Source organism: Denticeps clupeoides, chromosome 14 (assembly GCF_900700375.1).
Source record: "Denticeps clupeoides chromosome 14, fDenClu1.1, whole genome shotgun sequence".
NCBI classification, from domain to species: domain Eukaryota; kingdom Metazoa; phylum Chordata; class Actinopteri; order Clupeiformes; family Denticipitidae; genus Denticeps; species Denticeps clupeoides.
This window is the reverse complement of record NC_041720.1, coordinates 13,462,099-13,477,626: the sequence shown is the minus strand read 5'-3', so window position 1 is coordinate 13,477,626 and position 15,528 is coordinate 13,462,099. Positions and strand designations below refer to the sequence as shown.

The window sequence follows — 15,528 nt, the reverse complement described above, 5'->3', positions numbered from 1 at the left end:
CAAGAATATTAACCAGAATGATCTGGCAACAAACCGTCCATCCTTGAAATGAGCCCTTACAGAGACGCTTTAAAAAAAAAAAAAAAAAAAAGGTTTTTGAATAATAATTATAAAAAGTTCACTTTTGGATCAGACCAGCCAGTACAGCAGCTTTGTCATGAAGACATATAGTCATTCCTCATAACAATGTAAGATTAGAATATCAATTTCTACACCGTAAATTGAATTAACCAATTTAGTGGTCAAAAACCAATTCAGTTTCTGGGTTTATTAATTGATCTCAATCCCACAACACACACATAATGGTCAAATAGTGACTTCTGCATACTAGATCCTACCTTAACTCAATGTACACGCTGAAACAAATACATAAACAGCTTATTTCACAACATCTATGATGTGCTCTGTAATTTGTTGTATTATTGTACACAGTATTCATGCACAAATTGAACTCAGAAACTGAATTTTTCATTAAGCTTCATTCCACTGTGCTCCTCCAAAAAAAACCTTGCTTTTTGGGAGATGTATATATATATATAAAAAAAAAATCTGGAAAAGCTTTAGCATGTAAAGTGGTAGAGGCACTGTAAAATAGAGTTTCTTTATATGTACATAAGTAGACAACTCCCAATATGGGGTAAGCATACAGATTACTAAACAATAAATCGAGGTATAAAATACTACATTAATTTAATGCTTTTAAAGAGGGCCAAAACTGCATCTGTGTGAATTCTGTATTGAAACTGCATACAGTGATAGACATAATGTTCTGAGGTCAGCTTCTAGTTCATAGTTCTCTTTTCCCCCGTTATGTTATTTTTTTCTCCGAGTTCGTGCGCCCATGCGAGCTCGTGGCCGCTTTCGCAGTTGACGTTCTGGTTGCTCTGACGCTTTGGCCTTTCTCGACTTTAACGGGACGTCCATTGGGTCAGAGATTTTGGTGGTGGCGGGTGACGAAGCTCCACCTGAGTTCTCCTTACAGGAGTCCTGAGAGCCTGCAGTAGACTCGGTATCGGCGTTGGACAGCTCCACTTTGAGATCCTGACCATTACCACCCAGCGGCTCATCTTTCTTCAGCCTTTTGGTTGACCGTCTCTGTCGCTCAGGCTGGACTTCTGAGTCTGTAGTTGGTGACTGGTGCAGAGCAGCGATGCTCTTGCTGTCCTCTGGAGGATCTGAAGCCAGAGGGACATCTGAGGGCTTCAACAGCTCCGACCCCTGGGCCTTTTTTCCGATTTTCTTCAAAACAGATCCATTGTGTTCGAGCCTCTTACCATTTTTCATAGCTGCTGATAAGACAGAAAGCCCAGAGGTGTTACTATGTAAAACAATAATTACATTTCACCAGCAAACATTTTCTAAACAAGCAGATACCTGGCTGTTGGATATCTGTAGCTGGTAGTTTTTCAGGTTGGTCTGAAGTAGAGATGTTTTCCTGAGAGTCTTGCCTTCTGGACTTAAGCTTCCTCTTCACACCTGTGTCAAAAGCTGCCTCTTCAGGAACTAAAAGGCAATAAGCATTTTGTTTATTTATTAAAACAAACAAACAAATAAAAACTCATCATAGGCTCATTACAAAATGAAAAAAAATTACAACCATCTCAAAGTTACCATTTTTTTCTGGTTCTACTGCCGATGTGCTGGCCTCAGGGGTTTTTTGGGGTGGGATTGTGGACGTCATGTTTTCATCTAAAATGAATAATGAAACGTGTCACACAGTGATCAAAACGGCAAAAAAGAAGCTGGGGTGACATCCTCTACAGTTGAAATTTAATGAAGACCTGACTCAATCTGCATATTGAAAAAAATATATATAGTACAGATGTTTTTCTGTACTATAATTAGTCAATATCTTAAAACTGGAACGGGCCTATCCTGTGTAACACCTCTGAATTAGAATTACTTCTGTGTTAAAGACCAGACATACTGTTGCATTTCACTTTTGTGTAGTTTATTGCCATGATATTTAGCAACATTAAATTAGAAATACATTTAAATAAACTATTATAAATGAATATTATTACGCTACTGACCTGAGGTGGACGGGTTGGGCGTTGCGGCCTCTGATGATGGCGAGGTGTCGGGCATTCTCCTCAGGAGAACATTGGGCCTCCAGACGCCAAATCGCTGAGAGAACAAACCACGGACAGTCATGTTGAGTCTCTGCGGTTTCAGGTCAGTCATCATTTTCCTGTGCCGCTCCAAGCGTCTCTGTCGCTCGCTGATGTCACAAAGCTTCTTTCTGATCATTTCCTCGGACTTCCCTGTTGTGATGAGCAGTGTTACTTCAGTTACTACATGAAAATCTGGACAGTCTTTATAAATACATTTAAGAATGATTTCATGCACACACTGGAAAAACTGTAGAAATTCCTAGAAACAAAGGAATTTATTCACATTTGTTTACAGTTTGTCTATGAATGCGTTCGATGATGTTATATAACTGTTGTTCTTTTACACTGTGTGACCATTTAAAGCACCTCTGCTTTTCACATTGTGTCACATGCCAGGATAACCTTTCATTACTGTAACAGTCTTGCATCTCCTGGAGACTATTAGCTGAAATGTTATGCTTTTCTGAATTTTGCCATTAACTTGAAGGCCTTTACACCAAGTCTGCAGCAACTTCTTGCAGTGGGCTTCATATGCATAGTTTTCAGTCCCGTATGTAGTTTTATTGCAGCGTGATACATCTGGGCTGTTTAAAGAATAAACTACAACACAAAACAAACCTACACCATGCCAGAGACCCGTGCTGTCCCAAAATGTTTGTAATAATTTTAAGCCTCAATTTTTGGTTGTAAAATTAGCTTTCTTTCCTTTGTGATAACTGACATTAAACACAGCGATCATATATAATATATATATATATATAAAAACAACATACACACACTGGCAAAAATAAGCAGCACAGGAATCGTACCAGATATCTGAGAAACTTTCTTAATGTAGACAGACTGAGTGTGGCTGAGGACAGCTTTCCTCGCTTCCAAAGTTGCACACTCATTCAGCAGATCAGCAATCTGATGTTGAGCCTTCAACAAGAGACAGAAATAAGAATGTGGAAAGACGCAATTACCCTTGAAGCCCCTCCTTGTATATAAAAACCCACTTTTGAAACAAACTTAAGACACCAAACAGCAGTTGCAGTTGATCAGAATGACTGACCTGGCTGAGGATCCTGAGTTTGGACACACTGCGCCCCATCTCCTGCAGGGTGTCCTTCAGCCTAACAAAGCTGTCCTGCAGCTTGGAGCGTTGATCCCTTGTAGCCATGGCCTTGAACTGAACGCAACATAACACAGCTCACATTAACATGGATGATTAAATTCAGTTTTCCCCTGGTGCACTATGGGTACACAACTAGACATGTATAGAGTCAGTAGTTGATATTTTCGTCAATGAAATTTATGATTAAGCATATTTGTCAATGATCCTTTATGACATGACTGAAATGAGACAAGATGGAATGTAAATACTGAAACTTGACTAGGCTAAAATGTCATCTGGATGTGACTAAGACTAATAAAGACTAAAATGACAACTGGAGCCGAAGACTAAACTAAAACCAAAATTAAGACAGGCGGGCTAAAACAACTAGTTAAAACATACCGATTTACGGATGGCTCTTTTCTTTACAGTAGTACACCTGTAAAGTGTAGAAGAAGTATTAATTTTACCACACAGAACTAACTACTACACTATTTACTAGATTGATTTACGTTTTCTTCAACACTTTGGCCCTCATTCTGCTAGCAGCCGGTGGCTCTTTATGGTCTTCAGAATCCTCAACATCGACCTCCTCACATAACATATCTTCCTGAAAGTGGACAAAATCTATCAATCCATGTCAAATACGAGTCATTACTTTGAAGCATTTTGGGAATTCCTGAAAACGTACGCTGCTCTCGCTCGAATCCATGTCACTCCATTCCTCCACATTGTCTGCTGGTGCTGAAGGGTCTCTGTTTTGCTGTGGAGGAGCTTCTGAAATCCCACCATGTCCAGGACTTTTCCGAGGCCAGTCAACTGTAGCAATGGGGCTAAAGCTGGGACTCCCTGCTTCAGCCAGGTCCTCAGGTGGACTCTTTTGGACAGAGCCTGGGAAGGACTTCTTGGAGGTCTGGCTCTCTTCAGCTGGAGCGTCCACCTTCAGGATGTGCGCAGGGACTGCGGAGGCAGCTGCTACCTTCACAGCCGCCGATGGGCTCTTCAGTCCCCCAGGAGACTTGGGGAGCTTTATCAGAGTGAACCCGCCCGGGAGGGCAAGGGTCGGAGATTTTTTGGCAACCTGACTGATGAGATGTTGCCCTGGTTCTAAGACCACTGCTTTGCCCTCACCTGTAGGTGGGCAAATTCGGAAGGAGTATGTGCCGCCCTTGCCCATGAAGCCCTGAGGCAACATCTTCATTGCAGGGGTGCCTTTGGAAATACAAATGCTGTTTTTTCCTGAGAGCGAGACGGGTCTGTTTGCTGCATCCTGGCACGCCGGAGGGGAAGAGGAACTCTCTGGTGTGGGTGGGACAACAGGCATACCTAAAAGAACATAAGGAGGCCATTGGCTGAAGTGAAATGGATCTTGCCATACAAATACACACAAACACACAACAAAAGCACAAACCACTATTAGCATGCTACACGTTCAGAGCTGCCTTCCTGTTGCGGATATGTTGGAATTAAAACATGACCAACTTATAAAACACTGCTACAATCAACCTCTTCTCCATCTTGGTTGGAGTGGCCACTTTAAAGGTCCCATGACATGAAAACATTAATACAAGTTCCCCGAGCCTGTCTATGGCTCTGCAGAGGCTAGAAATGGCGACGGGTGTAAAGAGTGATTTGGTCATCCTGCTTCGCCGTTCAGAGAGCGGCAGCTCAGATCAGGAATCTATCCCCTTATGTCGCCATACGAGGAAAGGTACCTCCCGTTTCTCGTGCTTTGCCCGTCCAGAGAATTTCCCACCCCTCCCCTAGAGAATAATCTTCGCCGACCATCATGGCTTGCGAACGTTCGAAGCATTGCAGCTGCTCGGTGATTGGATGTCAAAATGTTTATTTTTTTTTAGTTCAGTCACGCAAGACTCTGAAGAACCAATGGGTTAATTTAATTTTTGCTGAAAAAGTGGCAACACGACTTGGCAAACACCGTGGTTGGTGAATGGTGTTGACGACAGACACCGAAACGGTGCGTCCTGGGAAAATCTCATTGTGGGACTGTAATTCTGCACCAAGGCTGATTTTCGAAACGATACGTCAGATACGGTATTCGGGCCAATCGGAGTTATTCTGTATTAACCAGTCAATGGCTGGCTCACCTTGAGAATGGACAACTGGTCCGGGCTTGATGGGTCGCAGTTTTTTGACGGACACCAGTTTGACCAGTTGGCCGTTGGACTGGCGGTACAGGGTCTCTCCAGAAGCCCTGCTTACAGGCTGCAGCATGACTTTGTGACCTGCAGGTACTGAGGTAGTGGCAGGGTGAGGGATATCAGGCGGCAGCATATCCGTAGGTGTGACTGGGATGAGGAGGAGGTGAGAGCCAACTTGGTCCGAAGGATTTGCAGGCCTGGTGGTGTGAAGTGGTTGTTCTTCTGGTTCTAAAAAAAAAAAAAAAAAAAAAAAAAAAAAAATTATATATATATATGTGTGTGTGTGTGTATATATATATATTTTTTTTTTGCAGGGTTTTTCTTATTGAATAAGAAGGTTGTTTTGAAGTTTGTATTACTGAATAAGAAAAACTAAAAGAATCTTGGGGGGGTTTGCACTATGTATGCATGAAAGCGAAAGTGAAGTGATTGTCATTGTGAAACACTGCAGCACAGCACACTTTGCTTTGAACTAACCACCCTCATTGAGCAGTGGGCAGCCATGACAGGCACCCGGGGAGCAGTGTGTTGGGATGGAGCTTTGCTCAGTGGCACCTCAGTGGCTTCAGTCTATGTACTCATAATATAAATCACATCATTTTGCATTCCTGTAAAAGCATCATCGTGATTGTGCGGCGCTACACTTGTGAACCCGGAGGTGCTCAGCACGCCATGACTAGTGGATTACTGACAGATTGAAGGCTTGTTTCATTTGGTTTAGAAAAAAAAATTAAGTGGATTACTTTTCCCTCCTTGCTAGGCTAGTCATGGTTCAGTAATATCAGAAGTCTTTAATATAAGGAGAACTCCCAGTCTCAGAACACATCCGCCAGCAAGTGCAAAAATTATCTTAGCTCCAAGGGCCGCCCCTTCCCTATATCTGATTGGCTTTTGGGCCTGTAGGCCTATTGTTGGTGTGGTTGAGAATGAAAGCTGCATCTCTCGGTTGTAGTGTCAGGCCGCTGGGAGAAAACGGTTTATCAATTTATTTTGCAGCCATGTCAGTACCTCGGAAATCCGGTATGGTGCCTGAATTCAATCAGCCATGCAATTAACCCTGAGTGTGTCCAGTGGGTACCGTCCCTGTAACTACTGCCTGCAAGTCGCTCTGGATAAGGCCGTCTGATAAATGGCACAAATGTGAATGTCTTTTTAATATTGCTCTTTTATTGATCTGTTGATGCAACGATGGGCAATTCCAGTTGCCAGGAGACTCACCTATGACTTTTGAGGCAGCAGCCTTCTCTGCACACACGGGTGATGGTGGCTTTTTGGTAGAAGTGCCAGGTGCAATAGACGCCCCAGAGGGTCTGTTCTGGAGAGATGGCTCTTTGGTGGTAATGATGGATGAAGGTTTGCTGCTGCTCTGCTTCTGAGAGAGAGGAGTCAGTCTTCCAGTGACAAAAGCTGCAAGGCGGCTGGCTGGATGCAATGCTCCAATCTGTCCCAGGAGGAGCTTGGCTTGAGTGTAGTACTTTCCATTGACCTGCAGAATAAATAAAAAGCAACTGGTTAAAGTACTGGCCATAAAAAGTCATACCAAGTTATCAATAATATTTGTAAAAATCAGAAGAACAATACCTGAATTAGTCTCTGGGGACGAGAACCTGGTGGCTTTGTAGTAGCCTTCAGATAACCTGTGAGGGGATGCCTGGAGCTTAAGGGTACAACCTCAGACTTGAATGCCATGGTTTTAAGGTCAGCCCTCTTGTTTACATCCTTCTGCCTAGCGATGGACACTTTGTATGTAATGGTGGAGCTACGGCCATCTTTGACCTGCTTGGTGGAGATGAGCCGGATGCAGTAGAAGCCGAGTTTGAACTCCGGGGTGAGGAGGTTCAGGCTGACCCGCCTGCACAGAGCGCTCAGCACCAGGCTGCGGTGTGGCTCCCAGTTGCACTCGGACACGATCTCCAGCAGCTTGGTGGCTGAAGGTTCTGTATTCTTAGTGGGCGTGTTTCTTCCCTCATCTGAAATGTCAGGATGTTAAATGGTCAAAAATGCAACTTGCATTAATATGATTCATCATATATATATATTTAAGTACTTAAAACTTGGCTTCATACATTAATCTTTAGCTTCTATAATGATATATGATCCAGCTGTCGAATTGGTGCCAAAATCATACTTCTTTCAGGTCAGTTAGTTTTATTATTTCATCGTGACACATAAAACAAGGTAAATAAGGCAGAATGATTATTCACACCGAACTAACAGTGATCAGATCAGACAACAGGATTTTAGTCCAATGGTCAATGAATTTCTGGTATCAGGTCTGACAACTGGGAATGAGGAAAGGGTCTTAAATCATAGAATTTTGATATTAACAATATGGAGACACCCTCCATTTTCTGGTCAGTTTTTTCAGTTATTATCCAACATGCTTATGTGCAGATAGGTGCAATACTGGAATAAAGGAGAAAAAAAAACATGACATAAAAGCACAATTAAATTTTAGTTGGTTATTGGAGCAAATTTAAATGATATAGTTTTGGATGAAAAATTATGACAGGTTATTGTTCAATCTGAAAGGGTGATTGAAGGAAAAATAGTAGTGATAAATCCCTTACCTGGTCCAATTGGCTTGAGAAGTAATTTAGCCAGGTTGCTTGATGGGTCATGCCTTTTGAGGGTCTTTGTCTGTAATGAAAATACAAAGAAACATAAGAAAAAAAAACAACAAAAAACTGAACCAGGGCTCCAAACGTGCTCATTTATTTCTTTGCTTATAAATCAGCTGATGCAGGGCTGACTACTTCTGACTGAGAAACGCCGGTTTGTAGTAGATAAGGTAGGTAGTAATCAAAGACATATGGAAAAATATTAATAGAATAATTGACATACCTGTTTTTTGACAGTAGGGTTGTTGGGGAAAATGTGTATCTGCGGTGGCGGCTCGCTATTGAATTCCCTCACGCGTGCGCACGTCATCTTACTTTCGAAGTACAGGTACACCGGATCCTTTTCCTTCTCCCTGGTCTGAGAGCAGCCAACACACAAGCTTTATGATCTCACATAGATTTAACCTCTGTAAGACGCACACAATGACAGTTCAGAACACTGATGTGAATTTTTTTGCACATTATTGAGTAAAACTCCATTTACACCAAGAAGCAAATTGCATAGAAGTCAAAATATGAACACTATTAAAAAAAAAAAATCGAAATTATTATTGTTGTTTAATCCTTACTATTAAAAATAATAAATATGATGCAATATTTTGGTTTAATTTCATAACATAGGGAATTTGGTGATAATACGAATCGCTTTTCTTCTCACCATAGTCTTGGTTCCTGTGTCACATCTTCGAGGTTCTGAAAGCGGAGTGGGCAATAAGGGCATATTTGGGATGACCAGCGGTTCCGGGTCTGGGTCCTCTGCTTTTCTATTCCACAGCCTGGAAATCCGAGGCACCAGCTTGGGGTGGACTTCCTGGTTTGGGTCAGTAAGCGCTGAAGAAGAATTGCAATGTTTAAGCATCAAAACAGGAGCAGAAAACAGCAGATGTTTCATGAACTGTGAAATGATGGCTGTACGAAATTTGCAAGAAGTAGCAAGAAGACCAATTGGGTTTTGGTATGTTCACACCTACCAAAAGCCATCAGCTTTGGCTTCTTTTTAAGATTGCTCGCACAGTCCTCCTTATAGTCCAGGGCTTCTTCGGATTTGCTCCTGATGAGCCGCACCTTCTGCTTGAAGCAACTGCAGCCGAACATGCACTGCGGCCGCTGGCAGTGGGTGGGTCCCCTGCGGTCTCTGTGCAGGCTGCTGCACACACAGCCCAGGCGGCAGAAGTCTTCCGAGCAGGTGGGCTTCTTGTGGGTGAAGAGTTTGGAGTCTTGACCAGTTTTAGAGAAGCCCTGATAGATAAATACATAAATAAATACATAAATAAATACATACATACATAAATAAATAAATTCAGATGCTTTCAGAAAACAAAATACAGGCCAATGTGTTTATCTGTTTTTGTTTGATTTATTTAACTTAGTGATGTCACTAAAGTAACGTTACATGGTATGACACCTTTTTCTTTAAAAGGTACTAAAAATGAACCCAGTAAAAGCAGTAATGTTTGGAAATATATCTCAATTTTACATTTTGTGATGATTTAATCATGAGAAATCCTGGTTAATTCCTAAGACTAAAGGTCGCTATGAGGAATATTTAAACAGACAATCGTCGGAAAGATAAAATAAGTAAATCCGTAAAACTTTAAATACCAGACAAGTGTTTTACATATTTGACAGGACACCTGAAGACATGCAAATTTTTGGATGTGTAATGCACACAGGTCCTGTGCGATTTTTACCTGCGCAGTGAGGAGCATGTGAAGAGCCATGGTCGCCCGCTCTGTGGTGACGTAGGTGCGGTCGTGTCCCTGCCAGAAAGCCTCCACCTCCTTTTCCAGGAGCCTTCGCTGTGGTTTGTTGAGGGCGGGGATGTGTTGGGAGCCGGCACACGGGCTACATTTCTGGCCGGAGTCTCGCCTCTTTTGAGAACTGGGTCTTTGGCTCTCCGGAGAAGACCTAGGGCAAGCTGTGGCACCGGGAAGTGTCGTCACACTGGTGGATTTGGCCGTGGCGGCCGCTGGAGGGGGTGGCTGGAGCTTGATGGAAGTCATCTTGTGTTTAGAAGTGGATTTCGGTCTGGCGGCAGGCTTGTGGGAGAGGGTGAGGATGGAGGTAGGGGCTGTTGGAGACGGACCGGGCTTTAGGACGCTGTGGAGGGTTCGGATGTAGCTGGAACCCATTGGGGGCGTCCGGTATGCGACGGGGGACACCGCGCTGTGTGAGAATGCTGCAGCGCGGTCGCTGATCTGCTTGGCCTCGTTCTCCAGGTACTCATCCAGCATGTCACTGGAAAATGCAGAATGGATCTTTGCAGCGCCATCTGTAAGAAAAACAAAAGTAAAACTAAACAAGACATGAATGTACAAATGTACATTGCAGAAAAAAAACTTTTACACTATATAAAAAAAAATGCAATTTGCTTTTTAAAATGTGAGTTTGTACTTTAAGGCATGTGTTCCTTCTTCAGTTATACAGATATCATGGTTGCAAACTTTGCAGCTGAGTGTTTTCTCTGAGGATTTTACATCCTTGGTTCTCGAACAGCCAGCTATCTATGTACAGTGCCGCACTTGGGCATTACCCATTTTACAGCGTTTACCAGACGCCCTTATCCAGAGTGAGTCACAATCAGTAGTTACAGGGACAGTCCCCCCCTGGAGACGCTCAGGGTTAGGTGTGTTGCTCAGAGGCACGATGGTAGTAAGTGGGATTTGAACCTGGGTCTTCTGGTTCATAGGCGAGTGTGTTACCCACTAGGCTACTACCACCCGGATATGACCCCCTCCCAAAAGTCCCCTCAGTAAGGCGGCTCTAAGTGAACATTGTGGTGAGCAGACTTACCCTCAGCCACATGGTGCGGTGTCTCGGAGAGGCTGTTGAACTTCTCTCTCCAGCCCTTTATTTTGGTGAGGTCATTCGTCTTCCCAGTCCGCGAGACAAATGGAATCGTTCCATCTGCGCACAGAGACAAGTCCACCTTAAAACGCACGGTCCCCTACCCAGAACACATCAGCCAAGCACCTCAAGTCTAAAATGAGTTGATCCCGAATGCTGACTCACAAGAGGATGTGCAACGAGTGACAGCAGTGACTTTGCTCTTGATTACAGGAAATGGCAAAGTCACTCCGAGGTACTGTAGATCAATACCCATGGCAGGATCTAGCAGATGCAGCTTCAGGCCGACTGCAGCAAAAAAAATAAAGGATCGGTCGTTACCTGGTCGCTGCGAAACAGCCGCAATGGACACGTGGACGGCATCACTTCGCCCCTACTCACCGTCTTGCAGGGCCGGGTGGACGACCTGTCTGTACTTCAGATGGCTGAGCTCTGACAGCAATATGCTCTCCATGTACAGGACCTTCTCCCGGATGGTCTCAGGATTTTCTGCACACACACACACACACATTTTGAAATCCAATGAATCCACATAAAACAGAGTCTCTATTTTCATTTACACAACAGGGTGACTCTCAGCTGTGAGGAATGTTCAGTATTACTATGTACTGTGAGGACATCACCAGTTGGTGATCTGAACATGTAAACTGAGGTGCTCTTAATGGGGGAGCTCCCCGTCTTTGAGGAGACCACAGATTATATCGTTTAAATGCAAGCCTACGGAACAAGTGGCTCCTTTTTGGGAGGAAGAATCAGTAACGTCTTATCCATGGATAATAATTATGAAAAATGTAGCAGTTCAAGTAACGCGGCACTTTTCTATTAACACCAGAGAATGGACACCATTGGTTGATAAGGAAACGTGTGAAAGTCACGTCAGGTCTCTGCTTTTATTTATCGCTTACATCTGTGCCCGGCTTGATCAGTCGGTAGAGTATGAGACTCTTAATCTCAGGGTCGTGGGGTCGAGCAGTGGTGGCCTAGTGGTTAAGGAAGCGGCCCCATAATCAGAAGGTTCAAATCCCGAGCCGCCAAAGGGGCCACTGAGCAAAGCACCGTCCCCACACACTGCTCCCCGGGCGCCTGTCATGGCTGCCCACTTCTCACCAAGGGTGATGGTTAAAAGCAGAGGACACGTTTCATGTCACTGTGTGCTGTGTATCACAATGACAATCTTCTCTGCCTTTGTAGTCTTTAGTTTAGCTCTTTTTAATGCTGAATAAATCGGGAAAAGCCGCAGGTCGCGTTTACGACCTCCACAGATGACGTAGTACTGAACAGTCAAGTTACCTTCATCTTTGACTGCATGTTCCAGCATTTGCAAAGGTGATGGTGGTGCCTCTGGATCCTGAGGGACATGGGCATCATGGGCTTCCTATGAGCACAGAAAAAAAAAAAAAAAAAAAAAGATGATAAATTAAAATAAAAAGGGTCGATTAATAATGGGAGCAATGTGGAGGAAATGTCCATCATACCTTGGAAGTGAAGGACACAAACAGTAGGCCCTCCACATCATCAAGGGCCGGCTGCATCTCCACATCCAGGGGCCTTGCGCTCATGTCGTTGGGTGTCGCTGGACCCTTGGTGCTCCTCCAGTGCGACCAGCATTTCTGCTTTGGTTTCTTGCCTCTTCTGGAGCCTTTTGGGGTGAATTTTTTATGAGAAGATGCCAGAACTTTGGGAACCACTGAGATTTTGGGCATGGCGATGGCAGCCGCCTTCTTTTGATGTTTCGCTTGCTTCGATTTTTGCAAAGGCGTTTTTTGGCGAGCTGCAGAGACAGCGGCCCCGCGTCCTTCGTTGGACGAACCAGAGACACTGTCGTCAACATGTAATAAACCGTCCGTCTCCTCTTCCTGTCCTGCTGAAGCGGCCTGCGCGGGTTGTTTGTGGAGGACCTTCTCCCCGCCGTCCTGCCCGGGAGTGGAGCGCTGGTCAGATGTGCGGGGCGCCTGGCCGCGTTCCGCCGTGATCGCTTTCTCGTCCTCTGGGGGGCCGTCTCGTCCCCCTCCGGCGCGCTCCAGTGCTTCTGGATGCCGACGTTTTCCACCTCTGGCCAGGGGAGAGGGGACACGTTTAGTAAACCAGCAATGCAATCATCTTAATGACACTTAAACTCTCAATTCCTTCCTCATAAATAAATGACTTTCATTACATTGCATTATACTTCAAGTTGCTTGAGGAGGGACGAGAAAATGTCTAAAATCACCTCAGGTGGCCGTTCGACTCGGCCGTCACCGAATGGCCGTTCTCGCGGTCAGCAGCTGCAGGAGGACGCTTGGGATTGGGCTTCGCAAGGTGGCCGTTTTCTCGGAAACACTTGGCATTGGGATTGTTGCACAGCTTCAGCATTGTGATCTTGTGGTTCTGGTAGCTGGTGACCGCGAAAAACTCCGTCTGGGGGAAAGTAAACACGTCCACGCCCGGGCCGTCCAGGCGAATGGCGTCCTCGCCGACGACGGGAACCACGTACAGGTGCGGCAGGTAGCAGTGCATAGAGCGCAGGACCACGTGACCCTCCCGGTCCTGAAGGTTGTTGGTCAGTTTCAGCTTGGAGAAGGTCACCGGGCCGCCCATCCAGTGTCCGCCCGTCGCCGGGGACTCCGGGTGGACCACCGCCCGGCCGAACATGTGCGGGTCCCCTTTCCCGCTCACCTGCCAGCCGCCCTTGGTCCAGCGGTAGCGGTGGTTGTCCGCCGGCCTGAAGTCGATGGCCAGGAGGTACATGCGGTCGGGGTCCAGGCCCTCCAGCCTGTACGAGCAGTACGGGAACATGAGGCGGCCCGGCCTGGTGAGGAGCATCTCGGTCCTGCAGCCGCAGAACTTCTTCCACAGAGCGCTGTTGTCCAGGGCGACCGTGACTCTGCCCTTCGCCCGACTCGGCGGAGCGCCGCCGGCCGGACGCTTCACTTCAGCCTTGGTCATGGCAACCGCGGCCCAACCGCGCCCTCCTCCGGTCGTCTGTTTGGGTTTTAACACCACCACGACTCCCAGCGGATCGGCCGCGTCCTCTTCTTCCTCCTCCTTAACGGCCACCTCGACCGGGCTGCTCGCCATCGTAAACGCCGGCGGCGGACCAGAACAGTACTCTCTGGGTTCTTCGGTTTTTACATCAAACGCTGGAAAACAACGTGAATAAAGAGACTTTAACCACAAATAAAACAAACAAACAGAAAAAAAACACCACAAGCCCAACCAGTAACCAACGCCGACAAACAGGGGACAACGGGGGACTGTCAATGCCAGACATAAAAAAAAAACAGTGACGATAACCCAAATTCTCCAACATGCACTCAACAAAAATAAAATTGGTAAAATGATCATAATCAATACAGGCACACCGTCCACCACACTGGGTTCTAAATCCAATATAAGCTTGACATTGCCGACGTAGCTAGAACAAAACTACCGTCACCGTGGCCCCAAAACACGAGAGGACGGACGACAAACGCGGAGAAGTGGCTTCAAGTGGCTCCACGACAAGATGGTGGCGGTCGCGACCCAACTGCGCTCCCCTCGGGCGGCCCGCCAGTCTGTCGGCCTTCCGGACGCGGGGAAACGCGCACGGAGCGACGCCAACTGTTACTCGGCGACGCGAAAAGTTTGGCGCGCGCGCAACTTCCACGCGGAAAATCGCACGCGAGACGCGACGCGGCGCGTCGGGGCGTCGCGTCGCCCTCCGAGCGCCGGGCGTCGCCGTCGACGCCGCCTCTCCAACGCGCTGGCGGAGGCCGCCCCGTTCCACGCACCGCGCCCGCGGGCCCTCAATGGCCGCGCCGGGAGCGCGGGGGTCCGTCCCGGCGTGGCCCGCTCCGCCCGAACTCCACTTCCACGCGTCCGCGCCGCCGCCGCTGCTGCTGTTTACCCGCGACGGGTCCGCGGCGGGCCGAGTTGCGGGAGTCGGCCGGCAGCCGGACGCCGTGCGCTGCTCCTCGCCCCTCGACCGATCATCTAGCCGCGTTTCTCCCCACACATCACACACACACACACACACACACACACACACACACACACACACACACATCCGTACTCCAAGGGAGTGACGTAAGAGTCGCCATGGCGGCATAGTGGAGCTCGGCGCTAATGCGCAGGCTCCCTCCAGAGGTGAAGCGGCCGGGTCCGGCGGCCACCGCGTCGTCATAATGTCACCTGCCGCGTCGGGCGTTCGCGGACACGCGTCTCCCCGTCCGACGTGAACACACGCGCGCACACGCACAGCGGCGTCAAAAACGCGTGGACACAAAGGGGGACTCCGCGAATCCCGTTTTTATTCCGTGTACAATATAAGTGGGCGTCGCGGCCCCGCCACGTATTACACCCTCCGCGTGGAGAAATGACCTTTCGAGCGCCGGGTCCGGTCTGCCCGTTCCCGGGACGGCGACGCGTTTTTTTGGGCCTTGGCTGACGCGACGCTCAGGCAGGCCCGGCGAGACACGGAGACACGACGCCCGTCCCTGCGCGACGACAAAAAAAAAAAAAAAAAAAACGCCCTTCCGCCGTGGACAGTCGCGACCAACGTGGGGTGCAATACGAGACGGAGGGACAGACACCGACATGGTGCAAAAGCTGCGTGCATTCGGTTAATAAGCGTTTATTAACAGCAATAATGCAAACGACTCCTCCGCCGAATAATGTAGTTCGTGTAGGCTGCTTAACGAAAAGCATTAATCTATAGAATAATCCGAGCG

The 15,528-nt window shown here is 46.9% G+C and overlaps 1 protein-coding gene across 1 annotated transcript; it reads right to left on the bottom strand.

Moving 5' to 3' along the window:
* Window positions 1-253: 253 nt before the first annotated feature.
* On the bottom strand, window positions 254-15,282 carry mgab (MAX dimerization protein MGA b). The gene is made up of 24 exons (XM_028953560.1): window positions 15,179-15,282; window positions 13,050-13,959; window positions 12,316-12,892; window positions 12,131-12,215; window positions 11,222-11,329; window positions 11,006-11,128; window positions 10,787-10,900; window positions 9,685-10,265; window positions 8,965-9,232; window positions 8,652-8,824; window positions 8,217-8,351; window positions 7,943-8,012; window positions 6,954-7,342; window positions 6,591-6,858; window positions 5,319-5,600; window positions 3,902-4,536; window positions 3,723-3,820; window positions 3,613-3,649; window positions 3,169-3,285; window positions 2,924-3,035; window positions 2,034-2,264; window positions 1,612-1,689; window positions 1,375-1,503; window positions 254-1,289 (listed from the first exon to the last, which is right to left on the bottom strand). Exons 2-24 carry the CDS (start codon window positions 13,895-13,897, stop codon window positions 814-816), a joined length of 5,934 nt encoding a protein of 1,977 aa, XP_028809393.1. The 5' UTR covers window positions 13,898-13,959; window positions 15,179-15,282; the 3' UTR covers window positions 254-813.
* Between the last annotated feature and the right edge of the window lie 246 nt (window positions 15,283-15,528).

Bases quoted from the DNA above. Each gene is read 5' to 3' on its own strand.
- mgab (XM_028953560.1), bottom strand. From the start codon at position 13,897: ATGGCGAGCAGCCCGGTCGAGGTGGCCGTTAAGGAGGAGGAAGAAGAG. The intron at 2,265-2,923 runs GTACGATTCCTG...TCATCACAACAG, and splicing joins GAAAGTTTCTCAGATATCTG to GGAAGTCCGAGGAAATGATC. The intron at 1,504-1,611 runs GTAACTTTGAGA...ATTGCCTTTTAG, and splicing joins AGTAGAACCAGAAAAAAATG to TTCCTGAAGAGGCAGCTTTT.